Genomic DNA, 27,797 nt, shown 5'->3' with positions numbered 1-27,797 from the left:
CCTGACATGCCTACTAGGCCCTGGGTTTGATCCCCAGCACTGTCACATACTAACCACGCTAACTTACACTCTGTAATTCCACTGATGGAAAATTGGAGGCAGGAGGAGCAAGGTCACCCTTGGCTACATGAGGTGTTTAAGGCCAGGCTATCTCAAAAAAGAAAAAAACAAAGTATACTTCTAGCCCCAGAATCCAGAGTCTGTTATTCAGGTTACTTCGGTATTTTCGAGATCTTTGTAGATAACTCCAAACTCCAGCCAGGGTCAAAAATTATCAACCTGAACAAAGGAGTTTGACCTTACAAGCTCAGTTTTTATAGACGAAACAGCAATACGCGTAACACAAACACCTCCAGGCTTCAAGAACACAGTGCTTCAGAGGTACACTGCCCACCCCTTCTCAGAACTACGAGGCAAAAGTGGGCGTGGCAGAGGGAGACACCCCAGCGGGAGGCATCAGGTGACCTGCGCAGACCTCCTGGCCTGCCATCCCCTTCGGTCCTTCTGCCTCAATGAGAAAAGAACTGAGTGAAGTAGAACTCGTGAGCGCCTAGCAAAGTGTAAACACCCTGTCTAGTCGTCTAGTGCCCTTGAAATGTGCCTTCCCCGGTACAAACGAACAGGGCAGCTAAACATTAAAAGCAAATAAATTACTAATAAAGAACTTAAAAGAAATAGCAAGCATTAAATGAGATTTTGCTTTCATTGTTTCCTGTTCCCATCCTGGGGAGTGGTTTTAGGAAAACGATCCCCAGGCAGGCACAGGGTGGCCAGGGCAGACCCCATGGCCCCCTGGAGGAGCATGACTAGCCTCTGTGGCCTGACTGTTATTGCAGCTGGTTGGCGCACAGCCACTGTCATTCCGGCCGGGGAGTGGGGGTGGGGGGACGCCGGGCCGGCCCTTCTCCTGGGTTGTTTCTTGTGCACACGTAGCCCTTATATAAATAAGGTGTTATTAAATGCCAAGTCAGTTCTCATTAACAAAGAAAGAGGGGGCAAAAAATCTCTGTAAGCCACTGTGACCAGCTCCTGCCCCTGCTGAGTATAGAGCTAGGGTGGGGGTAGGGTGAGAGCAACCTCCAGACCTGGGAATCTGTGGAGCCGAGGTAACTGAGGGAACAACCTAGTGGGAGTTAAGCACCAACTGGGGCCAGCTGTGTTTTTCCTCTTCCTTTAGAGGTCAGAACGGAATGTTGTCATCTTCAAATAATCCAAATGCAGTTCTTTGGGCCTTGTTCTACCCAACCCCGTCACATTGTGTGTGTGTGTGTGTGTGTGTGTGTGTGTGTGTGTGTGTGTGTGTGTGTGTGTCTGTCTGTCTGTCTGTCTGTCTCTCTCTCTGTGTCTGTCTCTCTCTCTGTCTCTGTCTCTCTCTCTCTCTCTCTCTCTCTCACACACACACACACACACACACACACACACACACACACACACACACACACACGACTCGCATATGTTCCCTTGATTCTCTCCATGTTTTAGCCTCTCTCCGATTCACCTCCAATGCCATAGCATGAAGTTCGTCTTTACCTGGGACCTTTTCAGGCTAACAGCAGGCAACTTGAAACCCAGAGGCTCAGAGCTGGGCCCAGGGCATCATTACTGCCAGCAATACCTGAAACTTTCGCGCCTCATTAAAAACAAAAACAGAAACAACCGTGCATCCCTTTAGTCCTTTAGTCCGTTTCGGGTGAGGGGTTTGGCCCAGGTTGTGCAGGGCCCTCTGCCCCTCCTCCACCCCGCCCCTCCCGCCTTCCTGTTTTCTCTCCCACTCCGGCGCACAGCTTTGAAATCTTGCTGAGAAGCAAATTCGTCCCTTGTCTGTGGATGTTTATTTGTGGAAACTCAGCCGAGGAGAGAGGCGGACGCTGAGAGCGCCATTCTGCTGGGAAATCTTGAGTTTCCCCTCCTTTTCCCCCTTCTCCGTGGCTGGGGAGGGAAGAAAGCTAGCTTCTGGGATCACAGCTTTCTCCTCTGTAAATGTTCCTGCTGTAGCACAGTTTGGCTTCGGTTTTCCCTCTCTCAGTCTCTACGCTGCTGTGGCTTTTGCTTTTCTGTCTCTGTTGCACTTGTGTCCCCGGGACTCTCCGCTGGCCTACATTGAGTTCCAGAGAAGAAAAGGCCAGTCTTGGGGGTCCTGACTACATGCCGCAGCCCATGTCCCGCTTCACTCTTGGCTCTGCTCCCTGAATTCCTGAGTCACCGGGAGTAAACAGAGGCGGACTGCGCATCCTCTGGCGAGAGCCGGCCCTGCTTTCCGCTCCCCGGGGTCACTGGCCAGCAGTTTGTTAAATTTCAACTATGTGCTCCAATTTTCGAGTGGCTTTTTTGCTATGCACAATTCTCTGGGGAAACCCCACATCTCCTGGGTTTAACAATAATGTCTCATTAGTGACTTTACCTCTGTGATATATTTCCTCCCTCCCCTCTCTCCCCATCCCTTCCTCTGGATTGCTGCGTCTACCTAACTTTCTCCTACTTCGGGAAGAAAGGAGAAAGAAATCAAATTCCAGTGCAAGCAGCAGTGTGTGTGTGTGTATTGAAGGGGAGTTAGGGTAGTGGGAGGGGGGCAGGGTGTGTTGGGGACTGCGGGGGTTGGGGGCACATGGCAGGCAGAAACAAAACTCAGACAGAAACAGAGTTTTAAAAACCATTAAGCCATACTAGAAGTATTCGACTTACAGCATCTGTAGTTTTTTTTTCCCCCCTGTTTACATCTATTAAATTAGTGGTTATTAGGATAGGGGTCCCCTTGGCAAATAGATTTCAATAAAGGATATAGAAGGGAGGTCTTAATGTGCCTGGGCTAATGATCTTCTCATTTGCTTGTCTTGAGTTCTTTTAGGCTCTAGATATATACGGTAAGCTAGGGCTTGTTCTCAGGACAGACCAGATGTGACTTTATAGACTGAGGAAGAAAGAATCCTGGTGATCAGAGCTAAAGTGACTTGGGACAGAAGCCAGTCCCTGGGACAGCTGCTAGTTCGGAGAGTGGGGTCTGGTGTCTCTGCCTGTCTTCAATCAGTATAGATCACGCACTTACGCTATGTGATACCCACATGCTAGATAACAGGTTCCCTCCAGTGTAAATTGGCTTTTGGAAGGATTTTGGCTCCTGATAGATACTTCGGCTCTCTGCAGAACAGTAGCTCTGAATTGTTTTTATGGATTAGGATCATGTTTGAGAATCTGACACTAGCTCCAAGCCTTTCCCTAGGGAATATAAGTCCCCACAGATGTGAAGGGGTAGAGACTCTTGGGAGCCACTGAAGTCAGACCTTAGGTTAAAATCTATTGCAATGAAATTTCTTTCCTACCTCCCTACTAATATACAAGTATCTCAGATATCTCTCAAGTACAAAATAAGATGTTTCTTTTTTCTTTTTCAAGAGTTAAACTCACTCTAAAAGTTTACAGTGGGAATGTGGATGACAGAGATCTGTCCCCCACCCCCACCCCTGCCCCAGAAGCACTTACACGAATGCATATGTGCACAGAATCTATTATACACAGTCCGGGATCACTCAGGACAGTGACAGAACCACAGGATCCGTTCCGAAGATGGTGCAACTGTGTTCAGCCATGAGGGAGACCCCATGTCGTAGTAATCCAGCATACACTGAGCTGCGGAGCTCAGGGTGACAGGTAGATAATCACAGCACAGATGTGACCTCACATCTGGGGTCCAGCACAGTTTCAGCTAACGCCCAGGACCCCAAGCCACTACCTGCAACTCAACCTCAGCACAGGTGAGGTGTTTCTTCCTTCTGGGTCCAGGCAGGTACAGAAAGCCATGCCGGTTCCTGGTGTTGTCGTTGACCTTGGATATTTTCATAAAACCCCTCAGCACTGGCTCCGGAGGGTGAGATCAGTGGTAGAGGACCAGAGTCCTGGGTTACCTGCTGGCCCATACAAGGATCACCTAGTGGCCCAGAGACTGCTTTCTGGTGCTGTTGTTTATAGAGGGCCATTTCTTCCACCTTGTGATTGACAATAAGACCCATTCTACACACATCATGGGAGTGCAGTGAAATTTGTGTCAGAGAAAAGATGGGAAACACACTTTGAAACCAAAGATGTTTTGCTTATACCAAGTGAAAGCGTGGGCTAGTTCAGTCAGTAAAGTGGTTGGCCTAAAGTATGAGGGCTGTGTTCAACACCTAGAACCTATGTGAAAAAAAGTCAGATATGGTAGAGCATGCTTGTAGATCCCTGCACTAGGGAGGTAGAGGAAAGTGTATCCCAAGGGCTCACTGGCCAGCCGGCTTACCAAGCTCCAAGTCAGTTCAAGGCCATGACTCAAAATTCAAAATTGATTAATTCATTCATTCATTCATTAAAGGGTGAATGGTGCCTGAGGAATGGCCCCTGACGTTGTCCTATGGCCTGTACACACACACACACACACACACACACACACCACACACATACCACATACACATATACATATATACATACACACACACAACACATACACACATACACACCACAACACACCACATACACAACACACATACACAACACAACACACACCACACAACACATTCACGCACACACAACACATACATATACCACATTACATACACACCAACCACACACACACACCACATATACACCACATACACACACATACATACCACACACATACACACATACATATACATAATATACCACACACAGATACCACACACATATATATACATATACCACACACAGAGACACATATAAACATCATACATACACAGACACACACGTATAAACACATACCATATACATGTACATACAGACAGCATACACATACATACATCACACACACATACACACATGCAAATATATACCACACACAGGACACACATGCACATGCATACATACACAAACACACACCACACACAGAGAGTCACACATACATATACACACATACCATATACACATACACATAGCACACACACATACACACATCCATCATACACACTCACACATATACACACATACACACATACCATACACACACACACATACACACCACACACACACACATACACACACACACACAGAAGAAGGGGGTGGCAGGTGATGGGGGAGAGCCCACTGTGCTCTGCAGGGGCCCCTCGCTCCTCCCTCAGACTCCCAAGAATAGAGGAAGTTCTACCTCACAGAATTACCTTTCACCTCCTGCCCCCTCTGGATTCCAAGCTCAGTTTTGTGTTCATCAGAGACAGACACTGGAGCAGAAGTTGTCAGGAGGGAACAAGGCCTAGTTTCTGTCGCACTAAAGAAAGTCTCATAACTTGTCTGTTCACATAACCCAGAGCCCACCCTCTCTGCTTTAGACCTTCAGACACTGTTCCTCCCAGGATCAGGAGACAGCACGTCTGGATGACCTCTCCCATGGAGACAGTTGGCATGTCCCCCCACCCTTCGTGTAACTGAGTCTGAATTCTCCACTCATGACGCATTTCCTAGCACGCAGGGTGCCTCTCCTGGTTGCCCCCTCACCACCAAAGCAGTTTCCTCTCTTTTTATCCAATGCTTAACAACTGTCCGGCTGCAACAAACATGCTTTAAATCCACAGTCATCCAGTTGCTGAGCAACAACTTCCCTCCCGGATAAATCTGGGCATCCTGTAGCAGCTGCTGGGAGAGGAGCCTAGCACGCAGGACTGCCTGCCCGCAGGACTGCCTACCGCAGTGTCCATCGCTTTTTAACTTTCCGTCTAGATGCTTTCAAGACAAGCTACCCATCCCTGAACCCAGAATCTTTTTCACTGGCTTCCAGAGACCTTGTTATCCTCGTGAAGACACTTTTAACCTGATTCTACCTAACTACCCATTCATTGGGTATATGTGTTCGGTTTAGAAGTAAATATTGTTTCCAGATCAGCTCCTTTGAGCTAGAGAAAAAAATCCATCAATCATGGGCCAATCCTTTCCTGTGCTGATGAAGGGACAGCTAATGAATCCGTGAAAACTATCACGATGTTTAAGATATGGTACGATTTATTTCACAATGGAAAACAGATGGCATATTCCAAGGGAAAGGAATATATTTTGTCTTTCAAGAATCTTTTTTTTTTTTTTTTTTTTTTTGTTTTTTTTTCGGAGCTGGGAACCAAACCCAGGGCCTTGCACTTCCTTGGCAAGCGCTCTACCACTGAGCTAAATCCCCAACCCCGTCTTTCAAGAATCTTAACAGAGGTCTTAGGAGCCCCCAATGAGGACCTTACGTCACTTCCTTAAGCAGGGTTCACTACTCAGGGACCACTCAGACCAACCACAATTAATAGAGACACACTGCTGCAATCCTATTTATATATCCAGTATTCCTTAAGAAGCCTGATTAGCCCCTTGATCTCAAGTTATCAGTGCCAACCCTAATGATGACACAAAGTTGTTTGTCATTTGAAATATTAAGAGAACTTGCTGATATAGGTGTCTGGGATGTATGTAATAGTATTATTTGCCGCTTTGGTCCTTCGCCCTTTTTCTAGAAGTGTTTCCATTCAAATAAAGTTACAGCCTCTTCCGGCTCTTTTGTCAGGCACAGGTCTTATGAATTGGAATTGATAACAGGGAGCGAATTCAAGGAAGAAGTGAGCCCTGAGGAAGTTATCATCTTATAATTTATAGCCACGTGATTAAAAAGCTGGTGAGCAGATTCAGAGGGAGGCTTTGCTGGGAGTCAGGCTTGTTCTGAGATGTAAATGGCTTCTCCAAAATACAAGTCCCTCAGCTTCTATCATCTCTGTGGAAAATAACTAGGAAGAAAGATGCAGCTGGACCACCAAGCACACACCAGAGCACTGCAATCCTTTAATGTGGTTCTTCATGTTGTGGTGGCCCCAACCATACAATTATTCCACTGCTCCTTCGTAACTGTCCTTTTGCTACTGTTATGAGTCATAGTGTAGGGACTGGAGAGATGGCTCAATGGTTAAGAGCACTGACTGCTCTTCCAGAGGTCCTGAGTTCAATTCCCAGCAACCACATGGTGGCTCACAACCATCTATAATGGGATCCGATGCCCTCTTCTGGTGAGTCTGAAGACAACGACAGTGTACTTGCATAAAGTAAATAAATAAATCTTTTGAAAAAATGGATCATAATGAAAATATCTGATATGCATGATATACAGGCTGTCTGAAATGTGACCCCTTTGGAGGTCAAATGACATCAGCACTTGGCAAATGTATGGTTGATAGATTATTATCCAAGTATTAGCAAGATTAAAAAAAGGAAGTTGACCAGACACAAAATTGCAGGTCACACCCTGGCCCCAGGCTTCCACTCCTCCAGATCCCTCATCTTCTTTCTATGTAGCTGTCCAGGCTGGCTCCGATGTTTGGCTTCACAGTCCTCCCTCCACTTGGTTGCAGACTCCCCAACCCCTTCTGTGCACAGATACTGCCCTCAACTCATCCTTACAATCATCTTACCCTCCCAGTCCTTAGAGTGGAGCAGCCTCCCCAGTAGAGACACTGCTCGTGGAATCTAAACTCTCAGGAGATTCCGTCTCTTTTCTACAGCACACGTTCACGGATTGCCAATGTGCACCTGTGCTGAAGATGTAAACAATGAAGCCCATTTCTGTTTAAGGAGTTCATAATCTAGCACGGCCGTTCTCGAGATTCCTCATCCTGAGACCCTTTAATGCAGTTCTTCATGTGGTGGTGACTCCCCATCCTAAAATTGTTCCGTTGCTACCTCATAGCTGTAGTTTTGCTACTGTTCTGAATCATGGTGTAAATATCTGGCATGCAGGATATCTGATACATGATCCCCAAAGGGGTCACGACCATGGGTTGAAAACTGGGGATGTGGCAGAAAGGCATATAAGTATGAAGACAGCTGTGTGCGGCGGTACATGCCCTTAATCCCAGCTCAGGAGACAGAGGTGGGGAGCCTGGTCTACATGAGTTCCAGGACAGCCAGGGCTATGTAGAGAGAGTTTGTCTCCAAAAGCCAAATAATTATGATAATGGCAGTAATGATGAGAGTACTATGTCCCTATTGTCTTTCACAGTCCTTGGGAGAGAAGATGGACAAGGCTAGGGAGAGCACTCACTGACCTGTGATTTGTCCTCTTTACATCCTTCCTCCTTTCCTACCCACAGAACTCAAGCAAAACAAAAACAGGGATTAAAGCATCCATTACCATCCGAGCTATTCACAAGCAGTTTGAAAAGAAATCTCAGCATGGGATAGGTACCGCATCCCAGTGATCAGAGCAGAGGGCATAAAGCCGGCTACCATGGGACGAAAGGCAGGGATGCAGGGCAGAGACAGGAGCTCAAGTAGGTCTATGCTTAACCACCTGCATCTAAGTTCCTGATGCAACCTAGACCGGTCCAGCCATCCCGAGAGCCACCCTGCAGGATGAAAAGAGCTGAGGCTCATGGCTCATGACCGACAAATACCTGAGTGAGGATGGCGTTCAGCTTTCTCCAGGCTCTGTCTAGGCCACCCTCGAATTTGAAAACCATTGTCTTAACACTTTGAACCCAGTCCAAAAGGACCCTTTAGGGTAGACAATCAGCGATTCAATTCCATTCTGAAGCTGTGACAAATAAAGTCAGCCAGGATTTGAACTTGGTGTTCAAGGTGTTCGAATCAGGCTCTAAGGCTGGATGGATAGAAGCAAAACTGGGGACGTTGGTATTCGAGATCAACATGGCAAATACTCAGACTGTCCTGAGCTGTTCTGTGGGCAAGCGTTACCCAAATGTTGTTCGCAACTGGAGAATGGACCAGGGGACCTTTCACTCAGATGAACGGTACCTTTAAAAGAAAAGAGATGGAATTGGTGGGCTCTGGGATGACAGAGCTTTGGTGAACAGAGGGGACAACCTGCCCAGAAAGGACACAAAGGGACAGAAGTGAGCACTAAAGGAGTGCTGGCAGGCCCTTCGGAGCTGGGAGGTGAGCGAATGGGCGCTCTGCGCATGCCCAGTCTTCGTGCTCCACCAGCTGTACTGTTTTCCCTCTTCTGGGAGTCTTGTCAGGTGTCAACTAAACCACCAATCAGAATTACTCTCCTGTATTTTCAGTCACCACGAGGCTGTCTGTAATTGACTGGCACCGCAGGGAAACTTGAAGTAGGAGCCTTTCGTTTTCCTGGCTCCAGGAAAAAGAATTTCATTTCTGAAAGCAACCTTACAGAAGTATAATTGTAAAGGAAAGGGTACCTTGCAAACATGTACAAAATCAGATAGTACGAGTGTGTGTGTGTGTGTGTGTGTGTGTGTGTGTGTGTGTGTGTGTCTGTGTGCACATACATGGACAGCTGGGAATTGACATCAGGTGTCTTTTTTTTTTTTTTTTTTCTTTTTTTCGGAGCTGGGGACCGAACCCAGGGCCTTGCGCTTGCTAGGCAAGCGCTCTACCACTGAGCTAAATACCCAACCCCATCAGGTGTCTTTCTTAGTTGTTCTTCATCTTGTTTTTTGAGACAGGCCTCTCTCTCTGGCCTAGAGCTCACTGGATCTGTCTAGACTGGATGGTAGCAAAATCCCCTGTCTCTACCTCCCCAGCACTGGGATTAAGTGTTTGTGCCATCAAACAGGATTTTATATGGGTGTTAGGGATCAAATTCATGCCCCCATGCTTAAGGAGCAAGCACTTCTCTGATGTAGCCATCTCCTCAGGCCTGTAACTACATTTAAAAAAAAAATTTTTTTTTCATGTTGATTCCAGCTCCCCACACTCCTTGACAGCAGCTCTCAAGGAATCAACTTGAGATTTTGGGGAGAAATACTGTCTGATCTGTCACCAAGAGTGCAAAAGGTAAGAGTCCCAATGCAGTTTTATGCCTTCACACTGTTCTACCACACTCAATATATCAAGTAAGTCCTTGTGCCTCTTGCCTGTTAAGGAGAAATTCATTTGCTCTCCCTGTCCAGTGGTTTAAAGGCACTTGCTCATGTCCTATCCCATCTGTGCTCCTTGGTAGGAGGGGAAAAGAAAATAACCACTCTTGTGATGCTACATCAAGACCTAAATACCAGCGGAACCCATGACTTGTCTGTAGCAGCATGATTTGTCGTGGACTTACGACCGAGTCTAAGGCTTTCCAGGACTGAGGGGTGCAGTAAGCCACGCGCCACCCACAGCAGCAGCAAACACTTACAGTGCCTTACTATTGTGCGTCTGGTTACAATCCCTACCATGGGTGACTATCCCATGCTGTTTTATGAAATATGTATACAACTTAATTAGTATCTGATGCCATAAGACTTCCCAAGTGTGGAGATTGGTTCCTCCACTTAAGAGTTGATTGCTGATGGAGACAGGGAGAGAAAAGACAGATACAGTCACAAGCCTTATTGAATGTACAGTCAAGGAAGAAGAGAAAGGCATCTCTTTAAGTGGGATAGCTATAACGCCAGGGGAACGAAATGGAGAATCTGGCTTTTCCCCCTCAGACGTTTCCCCTTCCGTTTTCCCAGCTGCCTCAGGCTCAGCCAACTTGGGAAACAGCATCCTTGGAATCTGTGTTTATAAAATTAAGCTCAATCGTGGCAAAGCAGAAGCCCTGCGTGGCAGGGGGAGCGAGCGAAGGGCCCTCCACACTGCTGGCCACCGGCTGCAGCGGGGGGCCTCTTGTAAAGAGGTGGAGTCCACAGAGACTGTAAATGGCTTCCCAAAGCATATCCACTTTTGATTCCATGTGGGTCTCCAGAAGGTTCCTTGCCTAAGTAGAGAAGAGGTCTTAGCAGTTGTGAACCGGGTTAAAGCAGATGGCCCAGTTTATATTAAGTGATATCAGAACATTTGACTCCAGTACAGCCCTTCATTTCTGAGTGCTTTGCAACGTACTAAAGATAATAACCCCTTCTGGTCCTAAGACCCCCTGCTGTTGAAGCAATGTGAGATTCCGACTTTCTTACTGAGGCGTAGACCGTGATTATAAAAGTGACTCACTGTGTGGATTCCACACGGTGCTCATCAGTTTCGGAAAGCAAGTGTTGGCAGGGGTACAAAGAGAGAGACCACAGGTAAACATCGATGGGAGAAGTGGGAGAATGTTTTCCATCACGCCTGGTTGGATCCTAATGGTTTTTGTTTTTTGTTTTTTTAATTTCCAAGTTCCTTAGAATGTGACTAGCAAGGTGTGGTTAGGGAATAAACACAGCATTGTTTTTATTTTATCTTTTCCCTAAAATAAAGCCAAGAGCCCCGATGGGAACCAGGACACTGGTGCCACTTGCCAGTGTCTCCCAGACTTCTCAGCATCACAGATCCACTTTTCAAAGAAGCCATGGGTACTATGACGCCATAAAGCGAGAAATGAGAAGAAGACCAGGTTCCTCTTAGTTGACAGAGAATTTGGGCATTTTCATCCAATAGTGTTCTTTGCTTGAATCTTAAAACACACACAAACATATATACAGGCACACCTCTTGAACTTGAATGGGGGTGGAGTGGGAGGGAGGGAACAAACCACACATTTCGGTTGAATGGAAGCACTCATGGATGATTAAGTTAATATAAGAAGATATTTTGAGGGGTTGGGGATTTAGCTCAGTGGTAGAGCGCTTGCCTAGCAAGTGCAAGGCCCTGTTCGGTCCCCAGCTCCAAAAAAAAAAAAAAAAAAAGATATTTTGAGGAGCAGCTCAGTGGTTAAGAGTTCTTGAAGAGGACCAGAGATCAGCTCCAAGCGTCCACAAAGCAGCTCCCTGTAAACCTGTAAGCCCAGTTCTGGGAGCATCGACAGCCCCCTCTAACATCTATAGTCATCCGCATGCACGTGTGCACACACGGACACAGACAGAAGACACTCACATACACATAAAAATAAACCACATTGTGAAGTTTCAGTCATAGAAATTTGCCATGGCTTTGCACTTGCGGAACAGGGTTGGCTTACGGTGATATATTCTCTACTTTATTTTCAGGGACTCAATCCCAAGGAAGCCCAGCAAAGGAAAGCAGACAATATTAGCATGTCTTGTGTTCTTGCTTGCCCCCAAGTAGATGACAGCAGGGTTTTTTAATTCTGCAGTTAAGAATTGCTAAGAATATTTATGTGTCCCTTTAAATATGGAAATCAGCCTTCATTTTGTCAGCAGTTAAGAGCACTGACTGCTTTTCAGAGGACCCATGTTCGATTCCTAGCACCCACACAGCAGATCACAGAAGTCTCTAACTTCAGTTCTCAGGGATCTAACACACTCATATGGACACAGCATTCAGGCCAAACACCAATGTACGTGAAATAAAATAAATACATTTTTAAATTGATTATTCATTTATTTATTTTTCTTTTTCTTTTTTCTTTTTTCTTTTTTTTTTTTTTTCGGGGCTTGGGGCCGAACCCAGGGCCTTGCGCTTTCTAGGCAAGCACTCTACCACTGAGCTAAACCCCCAACTCCTAAATCGATTATTCAAAGCCCTTTCTTTATCCTAGTTTATCCATCGGTCAAGTGTTCAAGACTTGCTGTGGGTAACCAGACCTCTCCTGCAGAACAGTGGTCCCGAGACCTTCACACAGTTGATGGGCATCCTGTCTGACCTCCTGTGTGGGTACCCAGAGGGAGGAGGCTCTCGAGTGTTCTCCTTCAACTGGTATGAAGACAATAACTATAAGGCCTTCCTGGGGATTGATTCCACAAGGAGAGAACCCACCTATTCTTACGACAAAAGAACAAGTAAGTCTTCTGAGTCCCATAGGCAAATTGGCCTCTGTGTCGATAAGATGATGGGTCGGGGATGTAGGACAGCTGTGCAGATGGCTCGGCTGTAAAGTTCTTATTGCACAAGCATAAGGCCAGGAGTTCAATCCCCAGAATCCACTAAGAAAAGAACAAAGCCAGATGTGGTTGGTGCCTCTTGTAATCACCGCTGAGGCTGAGACAAGAAGATACTGGGATTTGCCGGTCAGCTGACTTACCAAATTTCAAGGTAGAGATAAAAGGAAGTAGATGGCACGCCTCAGGCTGTCCACTGACCCTCCATACGCATCGCGTGTGCATGCGCCACACACACACACACACACACACACACACACACACACACACACTAATTAAAAAAAAATGGGTTAAACGTGGTGATTCTCAACCTCTGGGTTATTTACCCCCCTCAAAAAAAAAATCAAAAAACACAGATATTGATATTATGATTCATAACAGTAACAAAATCACTGTTACGAAATAGCAATGAATGTAATTTTATGATTGGGGGAGGGGTCACCGCAACACCAGGAACTATATTAAAGGGTTGCAGCGTGAGGGGGGATGAGACCACTGGGTGAACACTTGTAAGAAATCCCAGTCCCAGGGTTGATTCTCCTTGCTCTTGTTAAGTGGCCTTGGGCAAAGAGATTTCTCCCAGAAATTCTCCTTCCCCTTCTAGTGGCAAACGGTGCCCATGGGAGACTGGACATGAGCCATAGAAGGCTCCCACGCCCGCTTGGAAAGGGAAAAGGGGGCATTTCCTACCAATGTAACTGAACTGGGGCTAAGTTCCAGAGGAAGAGAAGAGAGATAGAGAAGGCAATGCAGAGTTACAGTAGCGCTCAGGCCAACGGGGTCCTGGCCAGCCAACAGTGCTGGAAACGCCCCCACACACACCCTCCATGCACCACCACCACCCCCATCCCCTCCATGCCCCCCCCACCCCCTCCATGCCCCCCCCCCACGCAAGCCTCCTGCCTCGCTTTCACTATTTTTGGGATGGGATGTGCTCTGAAATCACAAAAAAGACAGCAAGAGAGACAGCTACATACAAGAAGGAGTTAGTAGATGAAGAATTATTTGAGATTACAGCTGAGTTTGCTGTTGGGGGTGCTGAGGGTGGGGTGGGAGGTGGAGGGGAAGATTTGGGCTTTCACTCCCTTTGGTCTCTTGCAAAAATCACAAGCAGGCTCCCCGGCTTCTCCCTTTTCAGCAGAATGAGCCACAAGAGCAACCCTTCCTTTGTCCCACCGCAGAGGCTATTATCAAGAGGCACTGTGGCATTCTCTCACTAATGACAGGCTTGTTAATAGTGGGCCCAGCCTAATAATTTAGATTATTTCTCAAAGCATCCAGTGTGGAGCTGAATGAGAGATAGGCATGTGACTCGATGCACTAATGACCTTGTTTAGTTATGAGCAGTGGGGAGCTTTGAAAAATGTCTCTTCTCTCTTGACAGCGTCCTTTTGTAATTCATTGATCCAGAGCCTGGAGTCAAACCCCTTAACCAAAATAGCCTGGAGGGCAACAAAGCCATTGCTGATGGGAAAAATCCTCTTTACTCCAGATTCCCCTGCTGCTCGAAGGCTGCTGAAGAACGTAAGGTCCCAGCTGGTGTGGTTCTCCTACGCCTCAGACCTCCCAGAAGACTATGGTGTGCATGCGTGTGCGTGCCTGTGTGTGTGTGTGTGTGTGTGTGTGTGTGTGTGTGTTTGTGTGTATGTCTGTGTCTGTGTGTCTGTGTGCGTGTGTCTGTATGTGTATGTGTGTGTGTCTGTGTGTGCATGTGTGTGTGTGTCTGTGTGTGTGTGTGTCTGTGTGTGTGTGTGTCTGTATGTGCATGTGTGTGTGTTTCTGTGTGTGTGTGTGTGTGTGTGTGTGTGTGTGTGTGTGTGAATATGCCCTGCCAATGACTCCCCTGGCTTATTTTCCCCAAAATGGATTCCTGGGTTTCTCTCCCATGCACAATCATGGTAGGAATGCCCCGCTCCAGTGCCCTGCCTGGACCCACCCTCTCTGAAGCAACCTGCAGTGGACTTTTCTTTCCCACTGCGTGACTTACATCCTTAATGGAAATGTTCAGCATTTTTTGATCCCTGGCTTCCTAGAGCAGGCAAAGATGGGGAGGATAAATATTTGCTCACTAAGATCCCAACTATGACTTAATGAGCCTTGGAATCAGTTACATCATTGTTGCATGTATCTCTGAGATACTAACAAGTTAGATTCCGTCAGTTCTGGAGTCTGAGGAATTCCAATATTCTAGGAAAGGAAAAGCACTTCCAAGAAGCCCCTGGTGGGTTGGGGAGATGGCTCAGCTGTTAAGAGAGCTGGTTGCTCTTCCAGAGGATCAGGGTTCAATTCTCAGTACCTACACGGCAGCTCGCACGTGGTATATAGGCATACACGAAGACAAAACACCCATATACTTAAAATAATAATAAATTATTGTCATTATAAAGAGAAGGAGGAGGAAGGGGGAGGAGGAGGAGGGAGGGAGGGCTTCGACTTAACACAACACCTTAAAGGTTTACGGTTAGGGCTGAAAAGACATAAGCTAAGAAAGGTTCTTTCTTACACTTCACTTTCTTCCGTTTCCTTCTGTGTGTCTACTTTTAGGCCAACTCAACTTTTGAAGAACTGGATCGAGTTAGGAAGCTGGTCAAAGCCTGGGAGGAAGTAGGGCCTCAGATTTGGTACTTCTTTGAGAAGAGCACACAGATGGCCGTGATCAGAGTAAGGATGCTCACGACATAGGATGGGGAGGAAGACTTAGAGGGGCCGTGGAGACAGTTCATTCCAACTCAGGCCAAGCCGTAGAGAACAGAACCTCAAGCTGTAGCCTGGGAATGCCACCAAGTGGTGTCACTGGCGTTGGGTGGGGAGTATGCTCCTTAAATTCTGTGGGACAATTTAGAAGTTGCCACGAGGTCAGTATTTTTCCCATGAATTCACATGAAAGTCTCAGGTTCAAAGGGATGTCTCCCGAAGAGGCCGGCTCTAAACTGCCAAGATGGTCCCCTGTGTCTGTCTGGCCTCTTTTGCAATTTTGTAAAGCCAAGAGGCAAGAGACCTCAATATCAAGGCAAACAGAAAGCTGTAAAAAGGAAGTCTTCTGTATCATTTGATATGCTCAGCAATTCCCCTCCCATGCTCTGTCTTGCCTTTCCTCTCCTCTTGTCTTTGAAGAAATTGATCGAAGTTGAAGCCTACAAGCTCGTTCACTGGGCCTTCCGGTCTCAATCAGTAGTCATTAAAAGTCTGACATGCTCTAAGAATAAGGCCAAAGACCCTGTGGAATTCTTCATTTCTGTGACTGCCTTTTTTTCTTCCCAAGGATACCCTGCAGCACCCAACAGTAAAAGACTTCATAAATAGGCAGCTTGGAGAAGAAGGCATTACCACCGAAGCCATATTAAACTTCTTCCCTAACGGTCCCCGAGAGAACCAAGCTGATGACATGACCAGCTTTGACTGGAGGGATATATTCAACATCACTGACCGCTTTCTGCGCCTGGCTAATCAATACCTGGAGGTAAGAGGCAGCAATCCACTGGAGGACCATAGTGAGCCTCTTAATGTCCTGGGTGAGGCTAGAGACCTGTTAGTCAGTCAGCTGGCACTGGATTCAGTCTTTCATCCTTCGCACAAAGTGGTAAGGGTGCCATGGCCATCTGACAGACAGCATCTTCTCCCCTAGACTTGCGTGCGACTGTCCTCACATCTCGGTAACTTCATGACTCCTCTGGCCCCCCTCTTTCCCTTCCAGCACACATCCATTCCCAGCTATCTCCCGTCTGCCATTGTTCTAATGACCTTCTGTTGGCCGGTGTCCGCCAAACCTTTGAGTCTCATTGATTGCTGGACACCTTTACCTCAAAGTCTTAACAGCATGCAAGATTCAACATGTGTCAAAAACAAACTCCCACCCTCCTTTCCTAGTAAACGCCTGCACTTCTTATGCCGGCCAATTTCAAAAGCCTTTTCTCAGGAACTCAAGCCGAGAACTTCAGGGCCATCTTTAAGTTTTCTGTCTCCTTCACTGTCAGAGAGAGTGGTTCTATACCGAGTGTTACTCTGTACCATTTCTGTGTTTTTGTATCCACACGTCTTTATCTCATCTCTCAGCAATCCCATGAAGCCTGTCGTGTTACTGCTGCCAGGGTATAGACATAGAAGCCAAGGCTCAGAGAGGCTGAATAAGATCCCACAGCCATTAGGAGCAGCAAACAGAGTCCAAATTTGGGTGTGCCTGAATTCAGAGCCAGCCCTGATGACCTCCTTCTTCCCCTGTCACGCCCAGTCACAGTGCTCTGTCTGTTTTCCACCTCCTAATTATCTCTCAACTCTACCTTGCTCTCTGGGCCCTGGGAGGACTAGAGGCCTTGTACCAGCCTGTCCGAGCAGCTTTCTCCCTGGATTCCACGGTTTGCTCTCTGTTAATCCAGGCACCCCTCTACACAGACACCAGCATCACATTCCAAGCACACATCTGTTTGCATCACTCAAATGTTTAAAGTCTGAGTGACTCAACACGGAAGCATGCGGCCTGTTTCTCTCCATTGGTAGTGAGTGCCTCAGCTGCTGACAGCCCTCAGCGCTCATCCTTAGACTAGAAAATTCCACAGAAGGAGGGGAACGCCTTTCTCACAGCATAAGCAATACCCCCAAAGGGCCCCCTCCCACACCCCACTCCGTCAAACTTCTGGGTCTTAATGCCTAGGGAGGGGAGTAGTTCTGACTGGGAGGCCTGGAACACACGCCACCGTCGTGGGGGACTTTAAGCAAAATTCCTATGCAGTGAGGGAGGCATTGTCCCAAAAGAAGATGAAATGTGTGTCTGCTCAAGTGTGCAGTCACTCTCTTTTGCCACCACCTACCTGTTAATTCTTGTTTGTTTTCTTCGTGGTGCTGGGTGTAGAACCAGGGCCTCGTACATGCCAAGCAAGTCTTCCACTAGGGAGCTGCAGCTCTCCAGTTCTACACGCAAGTTGAGACTTTGTCCTCAGATATTCCTCCTGCTGTCTCGCAGGCTTGGAAATTCACCCCTTCGTGATCTGCAGCCCTCTCCTCATACCCCTCAGGCTGCTGCTCAAGTTCAAGTAGGGGAAGCTGTCTGTGTGTCCATCTCTGCCTTGAACATTGAGATGGGTCACCTGGCATCCGTGGACACATTTTAGTCATCTTCAGACTCTCAATCTCCCAGCCCCCAAGGTTTTCACATCTAAAGTTTGATCACATCCAAAGGGCTAGGCCTCAGCCTCCAAAAATCTAAGCCCATTAGGAAACCGAAGGTGCTTCTGGAATCAGGAAAGGGAGTTAATTTGAGGCCTAAAGGGATGAGCTTTTCTATCCCAGATGGTGAGTCCTAGGAGTAACTTGCTGGTGAGAAGAGGCCTACCTTTACGTATTCCTGGCTGCTCTTGAGGGCTCCCACTGCCCCGGAGCCACAGAATTTCCCTACACCCTCCTTCTCCAGAATCTTGGATGTTAACATCACTGCACATCTCCTGAGGTATCTTCTCAGCTAGTATGGAGCGTGGCGGACGAAGCGCCAGAGTTGAAGCAATTCCCATCTTACCAGAGACAATAATGACCCTGGATGCCTTTTATAAAACACATTCTGTGTGCCAACCCAGACTAAGTGACTCAGAATTTCCCTTTATTGCCCTGGTATTGCGCGTATATTTAGAGATCTGGGGCAAAGCAGATTGCTGTCCCATTTACAGCTACCAAGGGATCTCTTCCTCTCTTGCAGTTAAGCCCACACCCCCAGGCCCACCGCTGCTATCTACAGTTGCCATGTTGTCTTAATCTCAGGACACACAGAGCCTGTGCGTGGGTTTGGGTGTGTCAGGGAGCCGACTCATTCCTGTTCTGGTTCCCAACAGTGCTTTTGTGAGGTATATGAGGAATAATTCTTGTCTATGGCTTGACATTGTAACATGGCTTGACTTTGTATCATGATAGGAAAAGCTCCTTTCTTCCTTCCCTCCCTCCCTCCTTCCCTCCCTCCCCCTCCATCCTCTTCCTTCCTTTCATACCCTACCAGCTGAGCCATATCCCCCACCCTAAAGGAATTGGTTTTTCCTAAGCATCTTGTGTTTAATACAGCAGCGATAGGTGTCATTCTCTTAAACAGTTAAGAGTTAAGTCTCCAGGTTGAGATTTCGCTAGACTCAATTATCCACTGTTTGTTCTTCAGTCTCCGTAGCTGTAAAATGTGGATTTTAGGAGTAGTTACCTGACACTTGGCTTGTTCTGAGAATTAAGTGAGCTATTTCATGCAAGACACTGTCATATAAGAAGTATTAATTAATCATTGTCAACTCTTAATCATAGTACAGATGAACCTGGCCTAAATGGAATCTAGCCCCCAGCTGGTGGCGAGCTCTGAGCTCATGAAGCTACTGACCAGATATCAACCACTGTGACTTTCCCGGGGCTTTGACGTACTGAGCACTATGGCCTCCCCGTGGGGACCTGTACAAGGCTTTTGATAAAGGCAGTGGTGATGATTCAGTTTCTTATTGTATTGCCCTTGGAGGTGAGGGAAGCAAGGAGTTAAGGGACAGGAAGGAGAGACAGACAGTGCAGGACAGGGGGCCTCAGCGTTCTACCTTGGATTTTCAGCATCCGCTCTTGTGTTTTGTGCTATTTGGAGAAGCCTTGAGAAACCTGAGTAGTATACTTGCCATGGGAGCCCTCTCTGATAGTTCTAAAGGTCTCTCGGGGACAGGGAAGCTATTGTGTTGCCACCTATGCCTTATTTAAGAATGCCAGCTTCGCACCTCCTTTTCAATCATGGGACTTGTGCTAATGAGTCTGGAAACACTTCCTCATGGGCCAGTCTAGGAGTCCACATCCGTGCCTATCCTAAGAACAGACAGCAAACCAAAAGCACTTATGGAACATTAGGAAATGAGCTCTGTTTCCCACAACAGTGGGACACTTAATTGTGATGCCAAAAAATAATAGAACAAGAAACACATCTTTAAGCCTTTCCTCCTCGTGGGAAGCGAGAGTGATTCAGTAGATTTTCTTCTCAGTGACTAGAAGGGCTAAATCTCTTCCTTCCTGCTTAGGGTGAGGCCTGTCCTGTGGATGGAGCAATCTGAAGGAAATCCATCCTCCTGAATCTGTCTTGTGGGTCCAGGTTGGACAGCCGCACATATGACTGTCCGACCTGTCCCACAGGGCTTATGGACTGGAATCTCTGAGAAATTTGACACTCCATGGCTTGGAGTTCTTGTATGTACGATTCCAAGCAGCAATACAAGGTCACTGTGGAGGACAGTACGGGAGAGGGAGCACGGAGGCAGAGAGCACTTAGCACAGTCATCAGACCTGTGTGCAAATGCTGGGCTGCCAGGACTCCTCATCGAGAGGGTGGGGTAGGACCAAGACCTCTTCAGAGTGCCTGTGGGGGGTGGCATGAGACACTCTGGGCTCCCACCAAGAACATGTACACACGGCAGCTGCTGAACATGAACCAAGTAAAGTGTGTATACTCAAAAATGCCTAAGCATTAGCCCAGGCTTCTCCTGTGGATCTCTGCTTAGAGTCACAGTTGGGTCCGTCTATTCCCAAAGCCTACAAGGATAGCTCGGGGGGTACACTGGACTTGGACAGTGACCCAGACGCTGAGAACTGTTCTTATATTCTAATGACTGGAGGATAAAGCTTTCTGTGGGCTCTCCCTCATCCCATAGCTAATTTCTGGCTTTCTGCTGGCCCTGAGAAATAAAGGTTAAAGTGAGACAGACATTTTGGTTAGAAGGTGGACTAGAGACAGCCATGCTAGTGACATTTGAGGACCTTCACATCTCTTACATAGGGAAAGGCTATTCCCATTACTCACTTCTCTGAATCTAGGGAGCCTGAAGTTTAGCGAGAACTTTATAAATTATTATATGTAATAATTTATGGGAGTCTGTTTGTTTATTTACTTATTTACTTTGTGTGTATGGTAGAGGGCAGTGTACGGTGTGCCATGACATGTCAAAGTTAGTTCTCTTCTACCATATGGACTTCTAGGGTTCAATTCTATAGGTCCTATAGGTTCTCAGGCTTGGTAGAGATGACTTTACCCGCTGAGCCCTCCTGCTGACCCATGTTTAGGTAAATATCTTAAATTCTCATGCACACACATCTTATTCATGACTCATATTTGCCTCTATCCAATGTTTTCCATAGAAAAACACAATTACAAAAATCAACAAATTACCCCTCTGATCACCCTTTAGTTGAAATAAATATTTATACTTCTCCTCTTCAATTTTTTTTTCTTGTTCAATAAAAGGTTAGGCCTAGCCTAAATCAAATACTATTTACAGTTCACAGTGGATTTAAATGTCTTAGTACATTTGAATTTCAGGTCTTATGTTTCATATCAGGAAGCTGAATTCAGCCAAACTTTAAAATAAAAATACCTCTACTCAAAGCACAAAGTTGTACTTTAATCAGTAACATCTACCTTTTGCTAAGTCTTGAGAAAAAAATGTACTCACTAACTGCTTTTCTCTGGCTATCACCTCAGTCATAACTCCTTATGAATTGGATGGTGGTTATTTTCTTGAATTATCAGGCTTTTTTTTTAAACTACTTTTCCTTGGCACCTTTAATACTTCTGGCCACATGCCACCTCTACCCAACCATGATGTTCTCAGGAAATGTGTTTTCAGCCTAACTTCAGGGGGAATTTGGATAGAGAGATGAGGTTGGATTATGTAACGTGTTGTAGAATTCGATGTGCAAATATTGGCTGGGTACCCGTGTTGCTTTTCTCTGTTAACTCAATGACTCTAGAGACTGGGAAGGCATTGTGAGAGTTAGACAGGGGACAGAAATCTACACCACAAGGGCAATTATTATTTCAAGGGCCATGCATTCGATCCTAAGCAATTCATACTCACTGTATTTTATGCCTCTCTGATCTCTCAGAAACCTAGAACTCACACAGAGAAAAGGAAACAGGTAGAGGTAGGCTTGGACCCCAGTGGAGGAGAGAGAGGTGCATGGGCCCTGGGGGACAGGGCTCTGCTAGACACATCATCTCTTACAGCACTCCCATGTGCCAGGTAGCCATGATTGCTGTCATTGTGTAGAATTTAAGGCAAGGACTCTAAGAGGCTTGACTCCCTGCCATGTCACAGCAGGTAAGTGGGGACTTCAGAATTCTGACCCAGATCTGTGCTGACTTCAGCGGTAATGTTCTTTTCCCTGTAATATACAAAGTCCAAAGGCTCTAAAGTATTATTTGCTCAAGTTGCATATCAAATCCAATAAAGATAGCAATTATTTTACAATATTTGAGATGAATCAGTCTCTCTCTTTTTTTTTTTCTTAAAAATAATCTGATTAAAATGAGAACTCAGAAAGTTGGGGTTTATTCTTTCATGTAGGGAATTACATGAATTGACCTAGGAATGACTAATAATTACTGTTAACCATTGACTCCCCAGAAGTTCACTCTGTCCAAATACAAAAGCAAATGTGCAAGCCATCCAAGTCCTGACAGCTCTTCCACATTCTCTCTTGTGGCTGCTTGTAGAGGCCTCCTAGCCCCTCACCAGGCCACCAGGCTCTTGCTGCTTCTGGTCAGCTCCCACACCCTCTCCAAGGAGATATTGCTTAAGTCCAAGCCCGCTGTGAAATATGGCTTCCCAGTCCTCAGGAGTGCCTCATCACGGTGAAGGTGAATGCCTCCACAGTTCTTTCCCACCCTGTGAGACTGCCCCAGACCTCTCAGCTTGGATAATGCAGCCTTCCCCTACTTGCAGCCCTGGCTGGCCATGCCCACATCCACATTTCAGGTCTCAGTGGGGTTCCTAGCCGTCTTCTCTAAGCCTTATTCCTTCCACAGGAGCCCAATCATGATTTGTCCACACCCTACCTATGCTGGCCTGACCACTTCAAGGGCTCAAACTCCATCTCATTTTTCTTTTTGACTTCTCAGCACTCCTGAGTAGATCTCTAGTGGCATAAAGTAGACACCAATTCATGCTAAACCTAAGCAGAAAGTAATGTTTGTGCTGAGCCTTAAAGGTTAAATCCACTTTTTATTGGATATTTTATGTTTTTACATTTCAAATATTATACCCTTTCCTGCCCCCCCATCCTCCCTCCCCCTGTTTCTATGAGGATGCTCCCCTTCCTACCCACCTACTTCCACCTCTCCACCCTGGCATTCCCCTACACTGGGGCATCGAGCCTTCACAGGACCAAGGGGCTCCCCTCCCTGATGCCAGACAATGCCATCCTCTGCTACATATGCAGCTGAAGCCATGGGTCCCTCCGTGTGTACTCTTTGGTTGGTGGTTTAGTCCCTGGGAGCTCTGGGGGTTCCGGATGGTTGATACTGTTCTTCCTACGGGGGTTCAAATCCCCAGAAAGACAATTTTAAAAGGAAAAAAAAGTTTAAATGAAACACAGAGTTCTGAACCAACTGGAGAAGTCCTACTGGAGCAGGAGCCTGGGTAGAGAGAGAACAAATGTAACATTGAAAAATGCTGATTGAAAAAGTAACTTTTATTCATCGATGTAATTGTCTCCAAGGCTTACTGCCTCAGTCTGCCAACCTAGGCCTAGTCCTGGAAGCGTCTACCTCCATGTAATCTACTCTAGGCCTAGATGTTTTCAGCCTCTCAGACTTACTGCTGAATAAGTTCACCTGTTCTGGTTTTTTCTGAACTCTGGCTGGCAGGTTCAACTCAGCTGCTCTGGCCCAAACTCCTCTCCATGCTTCAATCTGGCTTCTCTCTTGGCCTCTGACTTTTTTGCTTGGTTTGGCCTAAAACGAACTCCACTGATCTGTTCTAATCTTCTGCCTCCTGTTCGCTCTCTGGCTCATTCTGACTTCACTTTTGTCTAACTTGTTCTCTCCTCAGCCTCTCTCTGTAAAACCCTCTGGGTAAAACTGCCCCCTCTTTTATTCCCTCTCTTGCCTCTATTTCCTCTCTGTTTTTGTGAGAGTTGGGCATATCCTATTCTGTCAAATCTTTCTCCGATTCATCACTTTGTCTGCCACTCAATTAGACATCACGTTTAAATATGGCTGCTGCCATCTACAAACTAACTTTAGCTTCACTGTTTAAGATTTACGGTTATGTGCTAAGGGCGTGTCTGTATTCTGTATTCCAGCCAGAGGGATTAAAGGTGTGTGCTAAGGGCTGAGCCACCCCACAGCTAGAAACAAGGTGGTTTTTTATTTTTATTTTTTCAGTAAATAAAACAATTTCAGGGCCCACCGTGTGAGTGTGATCAAATATCCTGCAACCAGTGATGTCTGGGCTTGGCTGACCTGGCTCATAAAAGCTTCAGTCTGTGTGTGACCAGATACACTCTTCAGCATCTATGTACGGGTTCTGTTACTGGGGACAACGTAGCTATACATGGATCTGAAAAACGATAACCCAAGCAACTCAGGTTACAACCACTAGTGGGCAGAAGTCAGTGCTTGTGGTCCGCAGTGGTCCTACTGGTTAGTGCAGGTAGAGCCCCATTATTATTCAACACCTCCAGGTGTTGTTGGAGCAACTCAACAGGAAACTGGAAGAGCTAAAGTGTTGGGAAGTCAAGTGATGGTCACTTTCATTGGAGCCAGAGGGGCAGAAAGCATTGCCCTGGTAGCTTTGTACCCTTATGAGTCCTTGTTCTTCAACCTGGCCTTTTTATTTATTTCAGTGTTGCATCTATCTCTCTATCTTTCTGTCTCTCTATCTCTCTGTCTCTCTATCTCTCTGTCTCTCTATCTCTCTATCCATCCATCATCTATTTTTAGAAACACGTTTTTTTTCTTTATTACATGTATTCCCTGCCTCTTTCTTGGTTATCCATGAGGCATTTCTTCACTCTTGGTGAGTGAATGTTTCAGAAGCCTGTTCGCACTGCCTGATATACACATAATACTATTTATTACAGCACCCTGCCTCTAATTCACCATCCCAAACAATTCAAATAGCCCAAAGTGATTTTACACCGCGGCTTTTTCCATGTAGTTGGAAATAAATCTTGAAGGTTGCAGTTTACATCTGCCAGGAAGTTCATTCTGGGATGTTTGCCCACTTCCATGGTGTTTTTCAAAGGGAGCCCCAGGTGTCTGCATGGCTGCTATCAGGACCACAGGAGGCTTTTGCTGGAGTTTATCAGCTGTTTTGGAGAGATGTGAGGCAGGATTAGAAAACCTCAATGCCTCCCTTATCTCCCAAGACCGACCTAGATGCCTTTGAGGTTTCATGGTCAAAATATGACTATTTACGCACAGCTGCCAGCACAATGTGCCAGGCCCCTTTGGTTATCAAGTTCAAATGAAAAGAAGGATGTTTCCTCACGACCTCCGCTAGACCCGGTTTACCACGTAATAGATAATTCCCTGAACCTATGACTTAATGTTTATGAACTGGATACCAAGAGCTCCCACATGAAGAAGGGAGCCTGCTTCCCCTGCAGCTTCTCCTCCAAAGTGATGTTTTGTTTAGCTGTGTCAACAAATGAATGTCCTCTGGCAAGGGCCTGGGCACAGCTGCTCCAGCCTTCCTCTTCCAGCAGGGTGGGTCTGGTGTGAGCTTCACTTGGTGGTAAGAAGCTACAGGAGAAGGGGTGGGGGGACCCTGAGCCCCCTTTGTGTGGTAGATCTCTGCTTTGTTGGCTGTCAGAGGGCACTGTCCCGGTTCTCCGGTTCTCCGTGAGATTCTGAGCTCCTGCTGTGACATTTGCTCAAAGCTTACCTCTGCCGGCATAGGATACTGATTTTATTTTCCAAGGTGTGCTGGGTTTCTGTTGAGCACTTTACTTTATCCAGTCTTGTTGCCTATCACACTTCCCTAATCCCCATGATAATAGAGGACATGATGGCATTTAAATTAGACTCCATGGCCTCATCAGAACCCAGTATGTTGTACCTGACAAGCCTGTCACAATAGACTAAATACATTCAATCCAGGTCCCCTGCTGAGGGATTTGTCACCAGTTCAGCCTCCTCCAGCACATACATGTTCTATTACCAAGGTTTAACGCTGATGATTAGTGTATCAGGAGGGAGTGAGGTCACTTGCCATGAGGCAGATGACCTCCCCATGAGAATGTATTTTGAATCATACCTGACTCACACTTAAGGCAGTTTCTTCCTCCTGACCACATAAAGAAAGTTTGGTGAGGGTGATGTGATATTCGTGTTTGGTTTTATCAAACCTTTCTCTAGGCAGCAGCAGCTGAACGTTACCCACCAGCCAACGGAAGCTAAGAGACACCATTCTCTCTACCTCCCATTGCCCAGGTGGCCTTGGCTTCTGGCCATAGCATTGTTCTGGCCAGATGGAGTACTGTGGGTTAGCTCAGGGCAGTCTGCGTCTCCACGCAGATTATTTGAAGAAAATAAAACTGCTCTTCTCCCCTGGTGAACTGTCACTAATGAAGTCTAACCTGGCAGGAACTTGAAAGTCACTTGATTATTGATGTTCAAAGATAATTTACAAAAACAAGAGTGAAATGGTATTTATAAAGCCCCCATTATTCGTGAGACAGTGCAGTGTACTGTTGGGGATGAAAAGAAACTCTGCCCCAGGGGCAGTTTGTTTCAGTGTATTTTGTAAGTGGGCTTTGACCACAGGTCTTCAAGTGACGTTGGAGATGAAATGTGTTAGCATCCTGTCTAAGCTCCACCCCCACAGTTACCTGGCCAGAGCCAAGTGTGCCTGACTCACTATAAAAGGGGCTCCTTGTCCCCTCCTCATTTTTTTGCTCTCGCTTGCTCTTCCCCTCTTCCCCTTTGTCCCTCTCTCCCCATTCCCTTCCCCTCTTCTTTGTACGTGCTCATGGCCTACCTCTACTGCTCTACTCTTCCCTCCTCCTCCTCCTCTTCTTCATCTTCTTCTCCCTCCTCTTTTGTCTCTCTCTCTCTCTCTCTCTCTCTCTCTCTCTCTCTCTCTCTCTGCCCCCTATTACACTCTTAACTCCCCTCTGCCATGCTCTGAATAAATTCTATTCTATACTATAGGCGTATGGCTGGTTCCTCAGGGGGACCAGGGATGTCTCAGCATGGGCATGCTGAGGTATTCCCTTTCCCATACCTCACCACACTCCATAGAACATAATCCCCCCTCTCTTTATCTTTTTATTATCACAACATTGGTGCTGAAACCCAGGACATATCCTCTCTTTATCTTTTTTTAAAAAAAAAAAATCAAAATATGCAACTAAAGCCCTTGGGCCAGTTAGAGGCATGAAGTAAACCATCAATATTTGTAGTTGCTGTCTATTTTTTGTCATGCTTAAACAATCTAGTGCCTTGTGCATGCTACGTGAGCTGTCTACCCCCCGGCTTTTATTCCTGATTACCACTGAGGCCTTTTGCAAACACTGCCGCATGCGATCCTTAGACTGAACCTCTGAAGTTGGGCACAGCTCAAATGTCAGCGAGGGTATCAGAAGCCAGGAAACAGCAAGACAGGTACCAGCAAGCAAGGGGGGATGGGGGGGCAGAGGGACTGTCCACCCCAGCACTGTGCAGTGCCTCTTCCCGAGGCAATGAGGAGGAAACGGCTTCAGAGGTTTTAAAATAGATGTAAGCATTTGAGAACCTGCTAAATTTTGTGTTTTCCAGAGTATCAAGGTCCCCATGTAGGGAAACACATCAGGAAATATGACGATGAATCAGCCGCCTGATTAAACAGCCAGGATGGCGCCCACGTCAGCACAGGAGTCAACAATATCACTGAAAACATCAGCTGTTTATTCCAGTCTGTTAAGACATAAGGTTCAAAGAGAATGAGCTTGATGCCCCTGGAAGTCACGTTATTAACACTGTATTTGTTTATATCAGCTCCTCTTCCCCAAGAGCTATGCCCTAGCTTCATGGCAGCAAAAAGGTCTTTCTTCCTTTTTCATGACTTGCTGCCAGTTTTTCATGAGTCTGGGATACATAGAATTTAGTTCAAAGCACCGAGGGACAGCCACACTCGCAGCATCAGGGCTGGCAAATTCAAACCAATTCAGTTCAGAAAATATTTGTTGACCCCCCTAGCATGAGAAAAGACTATTCCAGAGACCATGTTGAACAGAACAGGACCCTGACCTGAAGGGACTTATTACCACTGGAGCAGAGCTAACCCCATAGCGACCAACAGCCCC

At 46.5% G+C, this 27,797-nt stretch overlaps 1 protein-coding gene across 1 annotated transcript in view; it reads left to right on the top strand.

Annotated features, from left to right (window-relative positions):
• Abca4 (ATP binding cassette subfamily A member 4) overlaps positions 1–27,797 on the top strand; it is a 133,359-nt gene that overhangs the window by 27,329 nt on the left and 78,233 nt on the right. The window contains exons 7-11 of the mRNA XM_032896643.1: positions 9,691–9,780; positions 12,404–12,644; positions 14,128–14,267; positions 15,288–15,404; positions 16,006–16,203. Of these exons, the coding sequence (XP_032752534.1) occupies positions 9,691–9,780; positions 12,404–12,644; positions 14,128–14,267; positions 15,288–15,404; positions 16,006–16,203 (786 nt within the window). The remainder of the gene's footprint in view (positions 1–9,690; positions 9,781–12,403; positions 12,645–14,127; positions 14,268–15,287; positions 15,405–16,005; positions 16,204–27,797) is intronic.

The sequence above is a fragment of the Rattus rattus genome, chromosome 3, assembly GCF_011064425.1.
Source record: "Rattus rattus isolate New Zealand chromosome 3, Rrattus_CSIRO_v1, whole genome shotgun sequence".
NCBI lineage: Eukaryota > Metazoa > Chordata > Mammalia > Rodentia > Muridae > Rattus > Rattus rattus.
Note: the sequence above shows the minus strand (reverse complement) of the source record. Positions and strands in the feature narration are given on the sequence as shown.